Here is a 19,703-nt window from a genome sequence, read left to right on the forward strand (position 1 = left end):
TGCTGTTACACTTAACAACACTTCCAATAATGTTGTTGATAACATAATGATTGTACTATATCCTTCATACCTAATGTATCTGGACTCTTGCGATTTTGAGTTGTAATAAAAATGAAGTAGAAGCTTTAACTATACAGAAGACATTCAGAATGAATCGCAGTTGATGCTGCGATTCAATAAGCTTCTAGAAAAGGACTTAAAGAAATGTACCATAAATAAAATGTAGGTTTAGATAATCAGATTCATACTTACAAAGATGGGCTGTCAGCTTACAACAGATTTGTTAGATAACAAATTTTGTTTTTAAAAAATCTTAAAAATTAAAATAAATAAATGTATTTATTAAAATAAACAAATTTATTTTAATATTCAGTACGTCTGATACAACCCTTAGGATGATAAATGTAAGTGAAATTTAAAAAAAAAATACCTTTTTAAACTAGAAAAAAAAATCTGTTTAAAAAATTTGTTTGTTAGGTTATAATAATATAATTATGTTTAAATAAAATAATAGTCGGTAAACATGAAATTCATAATTTTTCCATATATTATAAATAATATAATTATAAATACCAGATAATAAAGTGGACAGAAGAAAAATTATTTACTTTGAGAAAATAAACAAAATATGGAAAAAGAAGAGAGGCAAATAAGATATGATATCAACAGGATACCAAGAGAAAAAAAAGGTAGGCTGCTTTAAAAAGAAAAAAAAACATCTGTGTTAATGTATACGCAAGAAAGTTAAAAAAAAAAAATGGCATGGAGATTCAACCCAAGACTTTTCAGTTATGAGACTGAAACATTCACTGCTCACCTATTGCCACTGCTTTGGCTGTAGGTTTACAAATAAGCTATTTGAAACGGCTAAAAATCTTTAAATGGAGTTTACTTCTAAATAGAGCCAAATTGAGAGCTGCCAATTTGGATTTACAGTAGGAACCTCCTCCATTCTACCACCTGCTAAAGGACATCAATAAACATGGTTGTAAGCTGACTGCCTGCCCTTGTTAGTTAATATCAGCAAGCACATAATTAACAGAAAAGTATTAATGGTATGTTTATAAAGACTGTTCAACTTAAAAGAGCCCCCATCACTTACTTTAGACTATAAATAATGTCTATCTAAAAAGATTTAATAAAAGATGATGATGTCGTGTCGATAAGTTCAATCAAAGATATGGATGACAAAATTAATCAGTGGATCTCTATTGATAAGGGCAATCCTGTTTGTGCTCCCGCTACTGATGATGAAATTATGTCAGAAATTATGAATGAGGAGCTGGAGAGGACGAAATTGAAGAAGCAGGGGAAGTTCAGCCAGAAACACCACTGTTAAAAGAAATAACCGATGCGCTATCAGTTGTACGAAAAAATTTGGAATTACACAGAGGAAGACCAGAACTGATCTGTGATTTTTTAAAGTGAAAATGATGCTTTGGAACACTATAAAAAATTTACTTCAAAAACAGATAAGCAGTTACGTGGAATTACAGAATAACTGAAATTTGTGTAGTCTATTAAGTTACAGATGTGTTTTTTCTTAATTCATTGCGTAAAACGTTTTTATAAATTTACATTTTTCAGAATTTCCCATTTTTTGGTATTTGTACTGTATCTCTTTATAATACAGTATTGTATTTAATAGAACTGACTAAAACAAAAACAGATGACAGTAAAAATAAGTTTTTCTTTTTGTTTTTCAAAATTAGATTAGTTTGTTTTAACTATGAACACTTGAACATTATGTTTTACAACCTTTTTACATAAAATTAGGTTATGTTTGTAAGCATACAGAAAAATGACCTTTGATGCTTAATTGAATCGCCTGATGAATTCAGCCAATTTATTGACTCGACTTTTGTTATGTACAAAAGAGAGTAGGTGCCACTTATTAAAGTGGCACCTACTGAATTTTCTTGAATAAACTGTTCCAATTTGATGACAATTATTCATAAATGTTAAAGAACGCATTATTTACTAAAAAAAAGTAAAATAAATGAAATAAACAAATAAAATGGATACTGTGGTACCCCGTTGTCTGATGCGATAGAAACTCAGGCCAAAGCTTGGAATACACGAGTTTACACATATAGAAAAATATTTGTGTAAATTTCTTGGTCAACAGATTTCAAAATATCAAAGCAAAAGCATTTTAGAAACTATGATGAAAATCACCCGTCTAAAAACCAACTTAAAATTTTAAATATCTTAATAAAAAGTACTTTTATCAAACTAAAGCTCAATTTTCTATGACTACTACAAATAGTTAAAAATTAAAGCGAGGAAACTAACTAATTTCCAAAATTCAATCCCCCATATATAGAAATTTTTTAAGCCATTTTCAAAGAATTTATTTTTTATATACATTTGAAAATTACTATAACTTCTTTTTAATGTTTTTTACACTAAGGGGTGTTGAATATTGACATTTGCAAAATAAAAATCCAACACCCAAAATTTTGATCTTTCTGATCTATGTTTCCCTTGACAATGATGCTGCAGCAGCTAATAGAGCTATAAACAGGAAAGTAAATATTAATCTTATGTCATTATCTATAGTTAATTATGTTTTGATAACTTCTGTGGGAATGTCTGGAAATCTCTGCCTTGCAGCCATTAATTGCTGAATTCAAATCCTGATTAAGCTCAACATTTTTCAAATATTACACAAGTTCCATATTAAACAGCCACATATGAGCTTTGAGCTTATGTGTTGAATTAAAAAAAAATGTGAATTATGAAAAAGTCTAAAGATTTGTGAGTAGTGAGCCGAGAAGATTTTTTAACAACGGATTTCCTGAGAGTGAAAATTATGATAAAATATCTGACACCTTACCAGATAAGTATTATTATGCTTATCTACTCAGAACCAGGATCGTGCATCGTTTTGTTGACCTCCACTTGCGAGAATGCTATAAAATTTTATTACACAGTACGAAATTACTTGTGAAACAAATATACAATTAAAATTAGTTTCAGAGAACTGTTGTTCTCTAAGTAAATATTAAAAGTAAATATATTTAATATTTCCACATTAGTAATTGTTCAAGTGTGTACATGAACAGTATTACTATTTTCAAAATATTATCGGTAGAAAGTAATCTGAAATATTCGTATAAAAATTTATTAAAAAACAAATAACAACAATAAAAACATATTAAAAAGTAAAGTATACTTCATATTCGGATAATAAAGGTAAATTCAAAGTAATGAGACTGACAAGCGATAACTATTTCTACAATTCAATCGTACACTAAGGTTAGATAATAATAAAAATGTTTTTATGAAACGGGATAATATTTTCAACTCTTTCCAAGAACTTTTGCAGAGGGTAATAGTTACATTTCTTTTTAAAAATCAGTGGTTAAAAAGAACACTACTAGTAGGCTGAGAAATACAATAGTGTCATATTTTCAGTTCTAGTATAAGGTTATCTACATAAAATCTAAAATCTGATCGTAACAGCGACAATGAATTCCATTACTGTTATTCAGTTTTGTGAACAAGGATTTTTTATTACACTACTAGTAATAATTTAATTCTACATCTTAATTTACTAAAGCATTACATGGAAACAAGAAGAAAATTGAATAATGAAAACTGGCAGATAAACCTTCTTCTGCCTATAGAAAAAGTAAATAAATAAGCTATACAGTGGTCAATTGTAAGATTTATTTTACGCTTCTATTATTTTACAATGTCATACAAGGTAATTTTATCTTATGTTTTATAAGAGTACAAATCTCAACTTTTGTTTTTTACACAACAGTTAATAATTGTTGTGCTTTGCAAAATATTACTGGTATGCTTGCATATTTAGAATTTTGCAAAAATTGCATCTGGTGTTAAACTCAAACATTATAATTTCAATTTTAACTTTACTCGATATGCTTAGAAGATTCACAGATACTGAATTAGAAGTCTGCAACATTTTATCGATAAATTAAAATAACAATTTAACATTTTATTCTCATTAAAAATGAATAACATGAAATACTGAATGGTATTATTTCTAAGTCACTGTCTACACCATTTCTATTTTATTTTGCTGACATTTGTGAATCTTTGTAAAGCATGGAAGTGTGTAATAAATAATGAATCTAACCTAAATGAGATTTACAAGGAGAGAGTGAATTCTGAAGATTAATGAATGAGTGATCAAAAGAATGATTGTTTATAATATTAATGTTATAGAGAATAAAATCCTAATGGTTACTCAGCTAATAACTTTAGCTAAGTGCTAAATTTATGAGAAAAATAACTCATAATTTTTACCTTTGATAATTAAAATGTTTAAAGAATGTACAGAGCATCTCACAAAGAAATGGAAAACATTTCAGGATAGTTCTACAAGTGAAAATAAAAAAAGTTATATAAACATTCATCCAGAAACACTTCATTTTTGAGTTATAGCTTATGAACAATTTCCCCCTGATTCCTGCTTAAAGGAAAAAGTGTAACCGTATTAAAATTCTTGGAACTAAATTAAGGGGAAATTTTATGGTTTCATTTACTGTTTATGAACAGACCCTAATATGATATCTCTATTAATTTTTGAGAAAAATAATTCAAAATACAAAAAAATGGGTCTAAAGCACAATTTTTTAGGTTTGAAGTACAATAACTCAATGAAACGGGCAGTAAACACATAGAATTTTGCAACGACACTTGTGGAGAATTTAATACTTAAAATTGACATTAACGACTTCAACTGAACATGAAGAAGAATAAGAAATTTGGCATTTAATAAAAAACAGACTGAAAAATGTGACAGAAAAGTACTGTACTATAATTTTTAATTTATTTTGTAAAATTTTATTTGTTTACTGACAATTTAATGAAGTTATTGTACATCATCCGTAAAGAATTGTGTTTTGCCAGAAGTATTTCTATGTTTTACGATAATTATCTAGAAAATTACTATAGTTACGGTTCTGAGATATGTTTCATTCAATTTTTCATTTCAAAAACCAAATGATAATTTACTTTATGTTCCAGAAATTTCAATGTAGCTTCATTTTATTCTTAGAACAGAAATCAGATCAAAATTTTCTGCACGCTGTAACCCAAAACCAAATATATCTGGAACCATGTTTATATGGAATTTTCACTTGTAGAACATGTGCTGAAATGTTCACTTCTTTGTGTATAGTAAATTTAATAAATTTTGCGATTAAAAGATATTAAGGTACACTTACTAATCTATAACTTATCGGTCAAAAGTTAAATCTATGTTGGATGATAAAGATAAAATATTGCATTATAAAACAGGTCTAAGTGTGGTGAGGAAATAGGCAAATCAATTAGTGATACATTACCCACACCAATACTGCAATAGGGAGGGTGGTCAAGGGTTCCTCAGAGCATTTTTTCCAATTTATCCCTTGTCAAAATCGCACTGTGTTGTTTGGCATTGTCATGGAAAAGGATGAAATCTATGATGGCATACCCCATCTTTTGTTAACATAGCAGCTGGCAATAGTAAGCTGCATTCATCATTATTGTTGTGGAGAAAATCAAAGAGTAGAACTCCCCTTGAGTAACAAAAAAAAGAACTTTTGAAATCAAGAATGACTGACAGACGGGCAGACAGACATTTTGGCCTTCCAGAATAGGCAGCCCCCACATCCTTCCTTCACCACTTCTTACTTGCGATTTTTGACTCTGGATTGTAATGATGGACCCATGTCATGTGATGATACGCCACAAAAAAACTTCTCCCTTCTTGCCGAAATTGATTCAGAAGATCTGTAAGAATTGATTTCGATTCTTCAGATTTTCAACCTGACTTGTTTTTGATTTCTGTTCAACAACCTTGGAACCTATCAAGGACTAATTTTTCTAAAGCAATGATTATCAGTGATAATGGATTAAGCACTCATAGCTGATACCCACTTCTTACGTGATTTCTTCAACACTGAACCAGCAATCACCTTCAATAAGCTCTCGAACGGTATGGATGTTATCAGCTGTGAGATTTAACCTTGGGCGTCAATCATGGTTTTCATTTTCTACACTTTCTCACCTCCCCTTAAACTGTCTGGCCCACATATACATTCAGTTATGGGACAGCGCAGCATCCCCAAACTGTACCTTTGAACGAGTTAAAATTTTCGTGAGTTTAACACTTTCATTTATTAAAAACTTTATGATTATACAATGTGCAAGATATGACGGTACCTCTTGCTCACTCATGGCTGAACTGATGACAGAACAGAGCAGAGGAGCTAACCAAGCTGCTTCTCCCTCTCTTACGCATTGAACATTAACCCTTCACTCCACCATACAGCTTGGAACTGCTTGCTGCATAGAATAGCAAAGTTACTGTTTAAATTTGATTCATCCCAGTGATATGAACACTTGAATAACGTGGAAGATTATAATAACTATGTAGTATGCTAGTAGGGAAGATAATTCTATTTAAAAAATTTGGCACTTTCATGATCTTGTTTTTGTGCATCATTTTAAATGCACTCTCCAAAATGTTTTACAAAAATTAAGTACTTAGAGTAAATTTGGTAAAAAGTTTTTTTTTTTACTTGCAGTTTTTTAACTGACCAATTCTTGAGTCAGTTGATTGTTGTTATGGGACAGATAATGTCCCAAAAGTTTTTAACTTTGCATTACAGCATTTAGATTTTAAGTCAGTATTAAGTTAAGATAGTAGTTAGGTAGTTTTAAGTTAGATAGTTTAGATTTTAAGTTAACTATTTATTTATACAACTACGTGGATATAATCTGGTAATAGTTGTCTATTTGTAGAAATAGAATCTGAAAAAGTCAAGAAGAGTAAATTTTTTGAAAAACTAATGGCAAATAGGCAGTCCGGAATAAAAAAAAGTACTTTTAAAAACAAAACAAATAAACATATGTATGAATAAATAGAAAAAATAAAACTGTTTAAATATCTTGTTGAAGCTGTAGAATGGAGCGATCAAGAAAAAATAGCCCTAAGAAATCAACCCACCAGGTTGGTCTAGTGGTGAACATGTCTTCCCAAATCAGCTGATTTGGAAGTCGAGAGTTCTATCGTTCAAATCCTAGTAAAGACAGTTACTTTTATACGAATTTGAATACTAGATCATGGATACCAGTTTTCTTTGGTGGTTGGGCAGAAATTTAAAGATATAATGTATGAGAGGATTGGCCTACATAGACCATATATTAGAATAAATGACAATGTAATTCACGAGAAAAACCTCTTCTTTTATCTAGAAAGAAATACTAAGAGCATATATTATGATAAAGTTAAAAAAAAATTAAAGTAGGAATAAAAATTTTGCAATTACTAAATCAAGAATCAATTAAGAAAATATTAATGAAATCTCAGAAAGTAGAGTTTTCTAAGAAGAAGCTCCAAAACAAAGAGTAGTAACAGAAAAATTCAGGAAGGGGAGGTATGCTAATAAAAGTGTTATAGTCCACAGTTGGTCAAATTGAAAAAAAAAAACTTAATTCAATAATTCACATCCACTCAAAATAAACTATATCTATTAAATAATAAAACTATTAAGAGTAGAATGTCAAATTGAACACATGAATTTGTATCATAGTAAGCAAAAGATGTTTCGCAATAAACATTTTACTTTAAAAAAATATAAATAGATTTTTAGCAAAAAAAAGCTTAATATCTATTGATTATTAGAAAGTTTACTATATACATACGGTTCAATGTAAATCATTTAATTCATGACGACGTCTAAAAATAAATCTTGTCGGTGGTCTAGGTGCCAAAAGAAATTCAAAAGATAAATCGAGTTCTCCTTCATAATCTATATGAAAATGTCGAATTATCTGAAAAAGAGAAGCAGAAAATTATTTTGATCGAGAGTTGACTTTATTTAAAAAAAGGTAAAAACACAGTTGTAGGACTTTCCCGTCACACACTTTTTTGTGATGCATAGCTTACACACACAACTTAATTTAAAATATTTATAATTTTATTTAAATATAATATTTTTTGTTTATTTAATTTTTTATATCTAGGCCTTCACATAATTCAATGATTCTAAAACTATAGCATGCACGCATACCATAATTCATTTACGTGAGTGTGGTAGCACTAGCAGCCACTTTAAATAATTTATTTTTGCAAATATTATTAGAGAAGTCACATTAGAGTTCCATCCCACCAAGCACTGTAAGAAAGTCCCTGATCCTATTGTTATTGATAACTCAACTTTAAGATGTAGCCAATAGGGTAGCCGATCCTAATCTAACAGAATACTTACAGGGAAGAATGAATCAAAAACAGGAGCACAGCACAAAGAAGTTGCAGGTTCATTATGGGAGATGAGGGTGGTTTATCGTTTTACCTGAGACTGAACATCATAATTAACTAAATTTTATTGAATACCTCTCTGTAGAAGTACATTCGATCCGTAGAAGAACATTTTAATTGTTTTTTTAACTTCTTCATTGTCAGAAAAATATTACTGAAATCGGTTCAAAATAGAAAACAAGTTATTAAAAAAATAATAAAATGGAAGGCTGGTTAAGATGAGGCAACGCTGCATTACAAAAACTTGAAGCTTAAACATGATTAAGATTTGAGTAGTTTGTGGTTGAAAATTACAGCCAAACTGTAAAAGAAATAAGTGTCTTTATAATAATATGATAAAAGTTATTTAAAAATAGAAAATTTTTAAATGAATATTTAAAAATGTAAAATTTTTAAATGACAAATTAAGTAAAAATTAATAAACACAATATTTTCAATAAATTTCTTCAAAACATAGTCGTTCTGATGAATATCAGTGCCTAGTATTACTGTTCTTGCCCTGACATTGACTGATGTTACTGGTGATTTATTTGAGTGTAGGAAACATGTATGCTACAAACATGTGTACATTACATGCATGTTTGCTGTTTTAATTTCATATCAGTTGTTAAATCATTACTAGAGGCATCAGCCATAAGGTTTATAATCTGGATTTCGAAATCACCTGTCTTAAATTCTATACTTCGTTGTCATCGCCATCATCATCATAATTTACCTTGATCCACCGTCAGCATATTATATTATTCAAAAAAGGAATTTTTCTGGAAATGCAGTAATTTTTTTTACTTTTATTTATACAATGTAATTTTTATTTCAAATACGATATTAAATTTTTATATTTTATTAGACCTCTAGTTTCTTATTTTTGACAAGCTAATTGAATTCCAATCAAACCAATTATGCCAAGAATTTGTAAGTTGTGCATCAGATGTTATGTAAAGTTCAACCACAACTTGGCAATAACAGGAGTCAACAGGGCTAGCTCTGATCCAATCTACAAACTGGGATGATAGTTTAAATCATTAATATATATAATCTTTAATATTACTTCTTTTGTAAGATTTTTAATATTACTTCTTTTGTTTTTTAATGTAAAAGGATTAGAACCAAGCACAGATGGGTTATCTATTATATTTGGTTGTATATTTCATTCAAATCAAAATTTATTCAAAATGGTATTTACTTATAATATTTTTTAAAAGTATAATTATAAATTAACATACTTTTACTACTTTTTACAAAGAAAATGAAATATAAATATAATTAATTTTTTTTATTTTTGTTTTAGCAAAATTAATAAATTTTTTTTTTTTTAATTAATAACATACATTTTCTTTTCTCTTTCAAAATCCTTTACAAAATAATGTTTCTTAGGTAGTGAATAACATTCCAGTAATACAACAGCAGTAACTATCAAATAAATCATATCTCAACAATTATTGTAAACCTGTAGATAAATTTAATAATCAATTACCCTGCTCTCCCTTCCTATAACATGACCTGATGATTTCTAAGGAGAAGAAATATTAAACAGTACAATAAACTTAACGTTATAATCATATAAGCTTTTTATATTAAACAACTTTTAATCAAGTATATTATAATGTATAACATTAAATTATACATACTCTTGCCAAAACCACTTGTAATTCAAGATGAACAAATCTTTTTGCTGGACACATTCGTTTTCCAACACCAAATGGTGCGACAAGAAAAGGACTATTTTGACAATCCTGGTTACTATTTAACCATCTCTCTGGATAAAATTCATTCGCTTTAGTAAAATTTTTTTCGTCTTGACATGCTAACCTCGTATGACATAAGACGACGTTCTGAAAAGTAAAAAAAATTTTATTATTAAAAATGTAGTTTACATACAAAAATGTAATCATATAAAAAATAACAAATTAATTGACAATACTAAATGTTTCTGTAATCACTTTTTTCCGTATACTTTTCTTAAAGTTGTTCCAGTGAGGTAAGTAACGCTGTCACACACATCAGATGAATTTATCTTTCAATATAACTGTGATGTCAAAAAGATATGAATGATTGTTTTTATATATATATATATGACTGTTTTAAGTGTGCTACCATTGGTATGTTACAAGAGTTACAAGAACTTTAAATTGGGAATTTTAACTTAATTTTTGAGTACATTAAAAATATTCTGTTGGTATTACTAAAATATCTGTCATTTTCCCAATAAGATAACCACCATCATTTTTAATAAAGAGAAACCTCCAATTTTTACAACATATATTTCAAAGGCATTTTTCTCTAAAATTAACCATTAAAGAGCTACACGTCATCTTCACAACAATGTAACTATTGAAAATATTTACTTTATTAGTCAAATCTAAATCCATAGTGTTGTAATTTTATTCTTTTGATAACATTTCATTGTAATAGTCGTAATATTTCATTATTTTGGTTAACTTTTAAAAACTGCACGCTTTTTTGACTTGACAGTTTTACACTTTAAATCAGCAACCAAAATTCTGTACTAACCTCATTATACCAGTAAATAATGCAATAAAACATAATACTGACAAAACAGTTATTTCAATATATAAAAATAAAATATTAATTTAATGGATAAAAAAGTTATTTATTTTTCACAATAATTTCTGACGACACCTTTTTACATTTCTTAAAATTTACAGTTAAGTTAACAAACATTTATATTAATCATGCCTCAATATGTGACATAATGGACTTGATGCATAATTAGTCACAAAGTTTGTGAAGATTTTATGAGGAAGGGAGATTTAATTTTAAAGATCCTCTTAAAAAGAGACTTGTAAATAAAAATTAATGAATTACTGTTAACAGATGAGTGTTTATTCCATTGGTACCTTTACATTGATTCAGATATTATGAATTACCAAATATTATTTGTGTTTGTTCATTTATTCGATTTATAATGTGCATGCGTGTGTGAAAGTATATAAATATATATATATATATATATATATATATTACACATATACACAAAGTAATTCAAAATTCCACGGCAATCTTTTGGCAGATGATTCTATAGCCAAAAATAAGAAAAAATTCTTATAAACATAGGTCAAAAAACAATTCATTTGTGAGTTTCGGTTTGTAAAACATTTAGTCCTGCTTTCTACTCCTTCTGTGAAATTCAACTATACTAAAACTATTGGGGTACAAATCAAAGGATAAATTTGGTGCTTCTTCATGGTTTTGGCTTTGGCTTTATGAACTAATTGAATAGAAGTGGTCCCAGACCAAATTTGTAGAGAATTTAATTCTGAAAAAATTGATCTAAATTACGCCTATTAAAATTAAACAAAGATTTGTGAAGTTAAACTTTAATTAGAAAAAAAACACACAAACTGAATGGGAAAAGTGATACGATTTTAAACAGAAAAATTTACATACAAATTATAAAAATAAATTTGAAAGACATTCTTCTAAAATATATTAAAAGATTCTATTTTTTCATAGAATGGCAACAGCAGCTGATCAACAATTAAATTCAGTGACTATCAATGATGTTGATTTCTACTCTGAAGGCTGGTGTTTTGTATGCAGATCATACAAAAAATCACCATTACCTATGGCCTGTTATGATCTTCCTCAGAAAATGTTGATCTTGACTGGACATAGTGATGAAGTCCCCTACTAGTATCATGCAAGTTTCTTTCTGATCTGAAGGCATCATTTTTTAAACAATGTGTTAACAAATGCAGCGCACAATCAGATCATTATGGAAAATACTATGGCAAGTTCCTATTGATATCCCAACTTTTGATGCTAGTTCCCTGAAGTTTTTCTTCTGTCACTGCAAACGACAACTTCAACATGCTTTGAAAATAAAATAAAAATTCATTGTCGTTGTAGAAGGGCACCCATTTTGAAAGTCATTTTCAACACCCTCATCACTAAAACTTTTATGCCAATCATAAATCTGTGTTTTCTTCATTACCAATTCTCCTTGCACGCGCGCAACACTTGTTCAAGCATCATTAATGTAATTGAGGGTGATTTTTTAGGAAAACAATTCAATATTCACGTGCTGTTTAATTAGTAATATTTTTCACTGCAACGTTCATGAGGAAATAAAAAACTTTAGCACTGTGGTATGCGAACAGGAAACTTGGAATGCGGCTATATTGTAACATCATGAGTGCTACCAGGACTCCTAAAAAAGCCTTAAAATTCCTTTCTATGATTACTATTTTAAACTATGCGACACAATTTTGGGAATTTTTCAAATCTACCTTGTATTTATATTTATACACAGTGATGATAAGAAGTAAATTTAGTGTAAAATTAATAGTTTATCTATCAAAAAAGGTTTTTGAAATTAATATTGAAGCATTTAAGAAATCTTTTTACTACAAAAGAAGTATAATAGATTTTCTTATAAAAGACAGATCACTTTCTGAATACAAAGAGTATATTTATCATCTTTTTCAAACTATTATGCAGTTTCTTCCACCACTGATGTTGCAGTTAATGTGCACTTAATTGTACTCATTACTTAACACAATACTAATGCTTACAATAAAAGGACTATACTTTCGCTACGATTTTTAATAAACTATCAAACTATTTGAAAAAATTTTCCCACCGATTTGTTTAAAATAAAACTAAAGGGAAAGATTCACTTGAATAAAAAAATATTATTCTACTAATGAATTTTTTAAAAAACTAAAAAGAAAAACATGAATTTTCTGCATCCTGTTCAATGTGTACACAAAAATTTGTTCAAATAATCATTATTAATACCTTATGATTTATTTTAGACTTATTCTTTGACTTACTTCAAAAAGGATATTTTCAATTTGATCCATATATTTGATTTTTGTTCATCCGGGTAAAACTTTTCACAAAGTGCGCCGATTGGAATTCATTTTTTTAAAACAATACAGTATGATCTCACAGCGGTCCAACACCATCACCAGTTGGTATTAGACCTTGAAAAAAAAAAATTGGGTGACAAACTCCAATCTTGGTAGTAGAATGTATTTATTATTTTTCAAAAAGCTTCTGCATCGAATATGTGCCTCAGATTATATGATATGACCCACCGGGTCAGTCTAATGGTGAACGCGTATTCCCAAATCAGCTGATTTGGAAGTCGGGAGTTCCAGCGTTCAAGTCCTAGTAAAGACAGTTACTTTAATACGGATTTGAATACTAGATTGTGGATACTAGTGTTCTTTGGTGGTTGGGTTTCAATTAACCACACATCTCAGGAACGGTCGAACTGAGAGCGTACAAGCTACACTTCATTTACACTGATACATGTCATCTTCAGTCATCCTTTGAAGTAACACCTAAACGGTAATTCCCAGATGCTAGAACAGGAAAAAGAAAGATTATCTGATATATGATGCACCTCTGTAAATAAATATGTCTTTCAGGTTCTTTCATTTCACAATTTTTCATGTTGATGCTCTGTTACATCAGTCAATCGATGTAACATTCCTCGTGCTCTCATTACAAATATATTTATGAATCATCAAAATACAGTGTGATTTTTGTTCTTAAGTCTCATTTGCAAGGTGCTTGCAGACCAAATCATGTCAATGTTCCTTTTCACCCTTTGAATTTTTTATGACTTACATTTTATATATTTCCATATTTTATATAGCCTCTGCTCATAAATGATGTCGGACTCTTGACTTTGAATCTTACATATTCTTTCTTTGAATTTTTAAGTTGCTTTGAACAATCATATTTTGTTTCAAGAGAATTTTTTTCTCTTATGAGCAGTCTTTTGTAGGCTTGCTCGTATTTCTACTTTAAAAAAGTTTCAAGAATAAAATAAAAAAATTTAAAGGGAAAATTGGACCGACTTCAAAAAAAAAATCAGTGCCAAATTTTTTAATAAGTCTTAATCCAAATAAATTGTTTAATCTGTACATGACAATGTTATCAAATGTCTTGTTATTTCTTAAGGCCAGGCATCTGTATTCAAATATTTGATTATTACAATAGTGTGTTTTATGTTTTATCTCTTTATGTCACATTGTATTTCATTGTGACTTTATTTTGCCTTTAGCATATGTCATAGGCACTTTACACCTAAGCTGTACTGCTTGAGGAATATCTTTTATGATATTGCGCGTTTTAATTTTATTTGTTTTATAATACTGTTATTTAATTTTAAGTCTGGCTTTGGTGTTATTACCTCACATTTTTTACTAAAATAGTATTGCATCCGAGCGCTGATAATGACACTTTGTTTTGCGCCCAGAAAAAAAAAAAATCTTGTGCACTCCATAATTCAATTAAATTTTGGTGTTAAAAATAAGTTCCAAAGAGTATATTGATGGTGTAGTAGAAAAGTTATTTTTCCCCTTTTTAATGCAATATTTAAAATTTGTTTTTCTTTTTGGAGTCGGTTCAATTTTTCAACTTTTTTTATTACATTTAGCGTCTTAAGGATTTACCTTATAATTATTTCACACATTTATATTTTAAATAATTAATATGGGCTTAATTATATCTGTTTTTTTATTTTATAACTGTGTATTTTGTAATTCTGCTCTGATGAAGGTATTGCCACAGTTTCTTTTGATCCACCCAGGTACATGCTAAGGCAGTTGCTTTTTTATTACAATGAAGCGTATTCCTTATGTGATCTATTTAATGTATTATTATGTACCGATCAGAATAAAATATTTATTATGAAGGGACCAGGAAACCCATTTAGTGAGCATTAATACTTTCTTACATTTTTTTCAGTTAGTTATTTGCTATTTTAGGAAAATGTGATTGAATTTGAAAACAGATGAAGAACAAATACAGGCAATTGTAACAGCAGACTTGTCAATCTTAAACAAAGCACCTCATATGCGCAGAACAGATATGCACTTGTTAACTACAACATGGTAATTTTTATTAAGCGCACAACAATTGTGACAAAGCACAAGAAATACTAATGGCAATATAAAATATAAATTGAATACATTATTCTACTGTAGACTAAAAGAGTTTCTTAACTGCTTCTTAGACAAAGATCGACAACGACAGTATTTCATGCAATACCATAGATGAAAGAATTTTACAATAGTTCTAAAAATATCTTTTGGTCCCATAACCCTAAATGTTTAGAAAGATAATCATTTAAAAAAAAAATTTAAAAGGTTCTGTCATGCCGATCAAAAAATTTTAGTATAAAACTATGATTCTAAATTGGTAACAAAATAAAAATTTTAAGTATCAAAATTCATTTCTATTTTAATTAAATACTAATAAAAAATATTTAGTAAAATAAATGTCTTACCCCTGCTTTTAAATTATATTCACTAAGTACTGTGTCTTCCTCAAGAATTCTAGCAATACATGGTGCAGTAGGAAGAATCCTGAAATTAACAAAATTATGGCCTTTAATATAAAAATTGCAAAATTTATTTTTATGCATAGTACCTCTCAGTAAACTCCATCTATGAATTTTAATCTCACTGCCCTCTTGTATAAAAATGTAAATGAAATGGTGATAACTCATAAATCAACATAATTTGCACATTGTTCTATGCATTTGCAGACTGTATATTTTTCATAATATTATTATTTTTCCTTGACAAAGTTCAGGTTATGATGTTATTTTGGTTTAATTAATATCATTTTTTTACTGTGAGGCAAGTAACTGCACACATATGAAAACAAAAAATTCAAAATTCAAAAGGTATCTTTTAGTGTAATTTCAATGTTTATTTAAACTTAACACTTGTCATAGTTAAGCATCAGCAAGCTACCATCTAACATACTACCCTCACATTAAGACCAAACAGCTGAACTTTGACATCTACACAAATAAGTTGTATTTATGATATCTTCATTGACATGGCCAAGCAAATAAAAGTTGGAAGCACAAATTTTGATCTGTATGGTGGGTACTTCTCTACCTTCCATTTGAATTGAGGCAAGACAACCTATGTGTTCATGATTTGTGTCACTGTTGCTCAAAACCGCAATGCCTTTCATCAGTTTACCTGGTTAATGATTTTAATCACCTTCTGAGCCTTATTAGCAATTTAAAGTATCTGATTTATTAATTATACTACCCCCACGCATGAATTCAGTGTACACTAAATGTTGGTTAAAGAGGAAAAAGATGACACCTTTTCAATGTAGCAACTGTATGGAAATTTTTTGGTCATAAAGAATGCAAGTGTTTGTATTCAAGAAACATTTTTGATCCGATACACATTTTCAGTTGTGAAATTATCGAAAAACATGCAATCTTTCTGGAATAATTTAGAAATGAAAAGAAGGCTGCTTGAAAGTACAGTTTCATATATAGATCTGGGTTTGACACGTCTAATAAGTAGACAATTTTCAAAACTTAAGACACTCAACAAGGTGATACAGTGTTGTAACTTCACACATAATTATTTTTCTGGGATCACACACTGATTTAACTGTTTTCACAACTCGTATTGTTTGTCCAGCATTTTGTCATTTGTTGTCAAAATTGATGGTCTTTCTATCAGAGATTGTCTTTAATAACCTTCGCTGATGTTAAATAACACACAACATTTTGCAGTTTTCCGGTAAGAAACTGCAATTTATTATATTTTAAGTCATTGATGATAAATTTATAGTTTTTAACCTACAAAAATGACCAACTACATAGACTTGAATGCTAACTGAAATGGATTCCCCACCTTCCGTGAAACATGCAAGAGACAAACTGTACCGGTTAGCCATTGACAATACATCTTAGAGAAAAATATAAAACTGCTAGCAACTTTTTCTTTGTAATTAGATAGATATGTATTTAGAATGCGATAAAAAAATGTTGGGCTGAATTGTGTCTCTTCATTTAGTATATATACCACTGTTAGCCGCTGGGTCGGTCTAATGGTGAACTTGTCATCACAAATCAGCTGATTCTGAAGTTGAGAGTTCTAAGGTTCAAATCCTAGTAAAGGCAGTTACTTTTATAAAAATTTGAATACTAGATCTTGGTTACCGATGTTCTTTGGCGGTCGGGTTTCAATTAACCAGTCATCTCAGGAATAGTCGACCTGAGACTGTACAAGGCTACACTTCATTCACACTCATACATATCATTCTCATTCATCCTCTGAATCAATACCTTACGATGGTTCCAGAGATTAAACAGAAAACAAAGTATAACATTGTTGTTGTGTGTTTTTATATGTCTTTGAACTTCATAACAATTAAATGTGTTTAACCACATTTTAACTTATTTCAACATTATGAAACTTAAAAGAACCAAACATATACAACAATGATATATTAAATGAACCAACACGATTCAAATCTAACATTCTTTTTATCGCATTCTAAATATACATCTTCCTAATTAAAAAAAAAACAAGTAGCAATATCGACTGACACCAGTGAGAGAATAGCAGCATTATTCACTTAAATTATAAAAATACTTTATTAAAAAATTTGGTTTGATCTATTTTTGTAAAGGTTTATATTTTAAATTAATATCATTGATAAACATCATGGACAAAGTCACAGCAAAATTTGGAATGTAAACAAACATGTTAAGTAAGTAATTTGTAAGTAGAGATATAAGACTAAAATTGTTATGTTTGTTACTTTTAACATCATACATTAATGTTAATATTATTCTGTTATACATAGAGTAACTAACCATATAGACCATGAATATGAAAACTACAAAAATAAATTCTGTCTACTGAGATATTATTTCACCTTAAAAAGATATAACAATGAATATTTTAAAAACATCATCATTAGAGAATCTGCCACTCTAAATCAGTGAAATAGTTTGGAGTATATGTTACAAAATCAAAGGACAATTATTCCAAATTTAGGATTATTTCAGTGATCTGTGTGACAAGACACGAAAAAAAGGAATATTATCGGGTTACTAGCAATATAATGGCTCAGGAATAATATAAAACAGAATCTAACGGGTAGCAAAGTGTTAAATAAAAAAATATTTACTGTTCTTTTGTCAGTGATTGTTGAAAATAAAAATGATTTAAAACTTTAAACTAATAATATGACTGAATAAGCTAATATATTTTCAAAACTCATATCGTAATGTTTTTTGGCCAATGTTAAGATCTTCGGAGACTAGTGTAGCTATTCTCATATCGGTATGTGCTGTACACATCATTAACCAACAACATCATCAGTAGGGTGATAATAGCAGCATCAGCTGCTGAAAACTGCTAAAACAGTGACTGATAACAATATGATGTGACTTTTTCAAATACTAAATTTATTAAATCCAGTTTGGTTTGTTATTTAAACAATTTTAAATAAAAATATATTTTATTATCAATAACTGTAATAAACAATAATCATAATATAATAATGAATTATAATAAAACGATAGACTTCCAGAATATATTCATTATAATACAGTGGGAAGCCAATTATCTGACACCATCCGATTATCCAGACTGCTAACATCCACAAAAGCAATTAAAAAAAAAATTATATACTATTTAAAAGATCCAAAATACTATTCAAATAAAAATTTGCTTCAACAGGAAATTTACTTTTATCGTTCTTTTTTACTGGGTTTTTTTTTATTGTCTTATTTGCAAATTTGTATACCACAAAATATACAAACATTTCGGTTTATGTTAAACTAATTACAAAATTAACTTCTGAAAACATTGATAGAAGCACATGAACTGGTCATGCATGAACTATGATTTATATATATAGTAAGTCAAAAACCAATGATATTATTACTGATTGTTTGCCTTACGTAAGTTTCATAGCTTTATGCAGAGTATTTATGCATAATTTTGTTGTTATGAAAACATGTAAAATGGGATATTTTAAACAAAAACTATAGAACCTCTATGACATATCTGTCGATATCGCTAAGATTTGTTAACATCATATCTGGAACAATAGGGAAACGAATGTCTTATCGATGAAAGAAAAAGTAGAAATCTTAGAAAAATTGAAAATGATGTATCAAATAAATCATTAGCAGATGAATAAGAGGTAGGAACTTCAAGTAACTCGTTCATAAGTAAAATTGGAGACACCATTATTAATTACATGTTGCAACTCAAAAAAGAAGAACAAGGCTTTTCCAGGAAGGCGATGAAAAATTTATCAAACAGAGGTGGATCAGGCTCATTTCCGGTGGTCTGCTGAAAAGTGATCCGTTGGTGAGCCAATTTTTGGATCAGTTCTAGTTGACAAAGCCATATTTTTAATGAAAAATTAAACGAAAGTGAAAATCGTAAAGCGAGTGCAGGTGGCTTAGAAATTTTAAATAGCATCCTGAGTCCAGCAACTTGAAATTCAAGGAGAAAAATTATCAGCAAATCTCTCAGCAGAAAATAAATTTATTCAACAATAATGTTTAAAAGATTATGCTGAAGATGATCGACAGATTCTTTGTTTAAAACAATTACGTGATGTTGCAACTCATAAATGAAGATCCAACATTAATGCA

General features: G+C 28.9%; 1 protein-coding gene across 1 annotated transcript in view; it reads right to left on the minus strand.

Moving 5' to 3' along the window:
• Window positions 1-19,703, minus strand: part of LOC142327392 (ecdysone 20-monooxygenase-like) — a 109,166-nt gene that overhangs the window by 872 nt on the left and 88,591 nt on the right. The window contains exons 8-10 of the mRNA XM_075370415.1: window positions 15,552-15,630; window positions 9,913-10,116; window positions 7,669-7,797 (exon numbers count right to left, since the gene is read on the minus strand). Coding sequence (XP_075226530.1) covers window positions 7,672-7,797; window positions 9,913-10,116; window positions 15,552-15,630 — 409 coding nt within the window. The 3' untranslated portion in view covers window positions 7,669-7,671. The remainder of the gene's footprint in view (window positions 1-7,668; window positions 7,798-9,912; window positions 10,117-15,551; window positions 15,631-19,703) is intronic.

Source organism: Lycorma delicatula, chromosome 7 (assembly GCF_047948215.1).
Source record: "Lycorma delicatula isolate Av1 chromosome 7, ASM4794821v1, whole genome shotgun sequence".
NCBI lineage: Eukaryota > Metazoa > Arthropoda > Insecta > Hemiptera > Fulgoridae > Lycorma > Lycorma delicatula.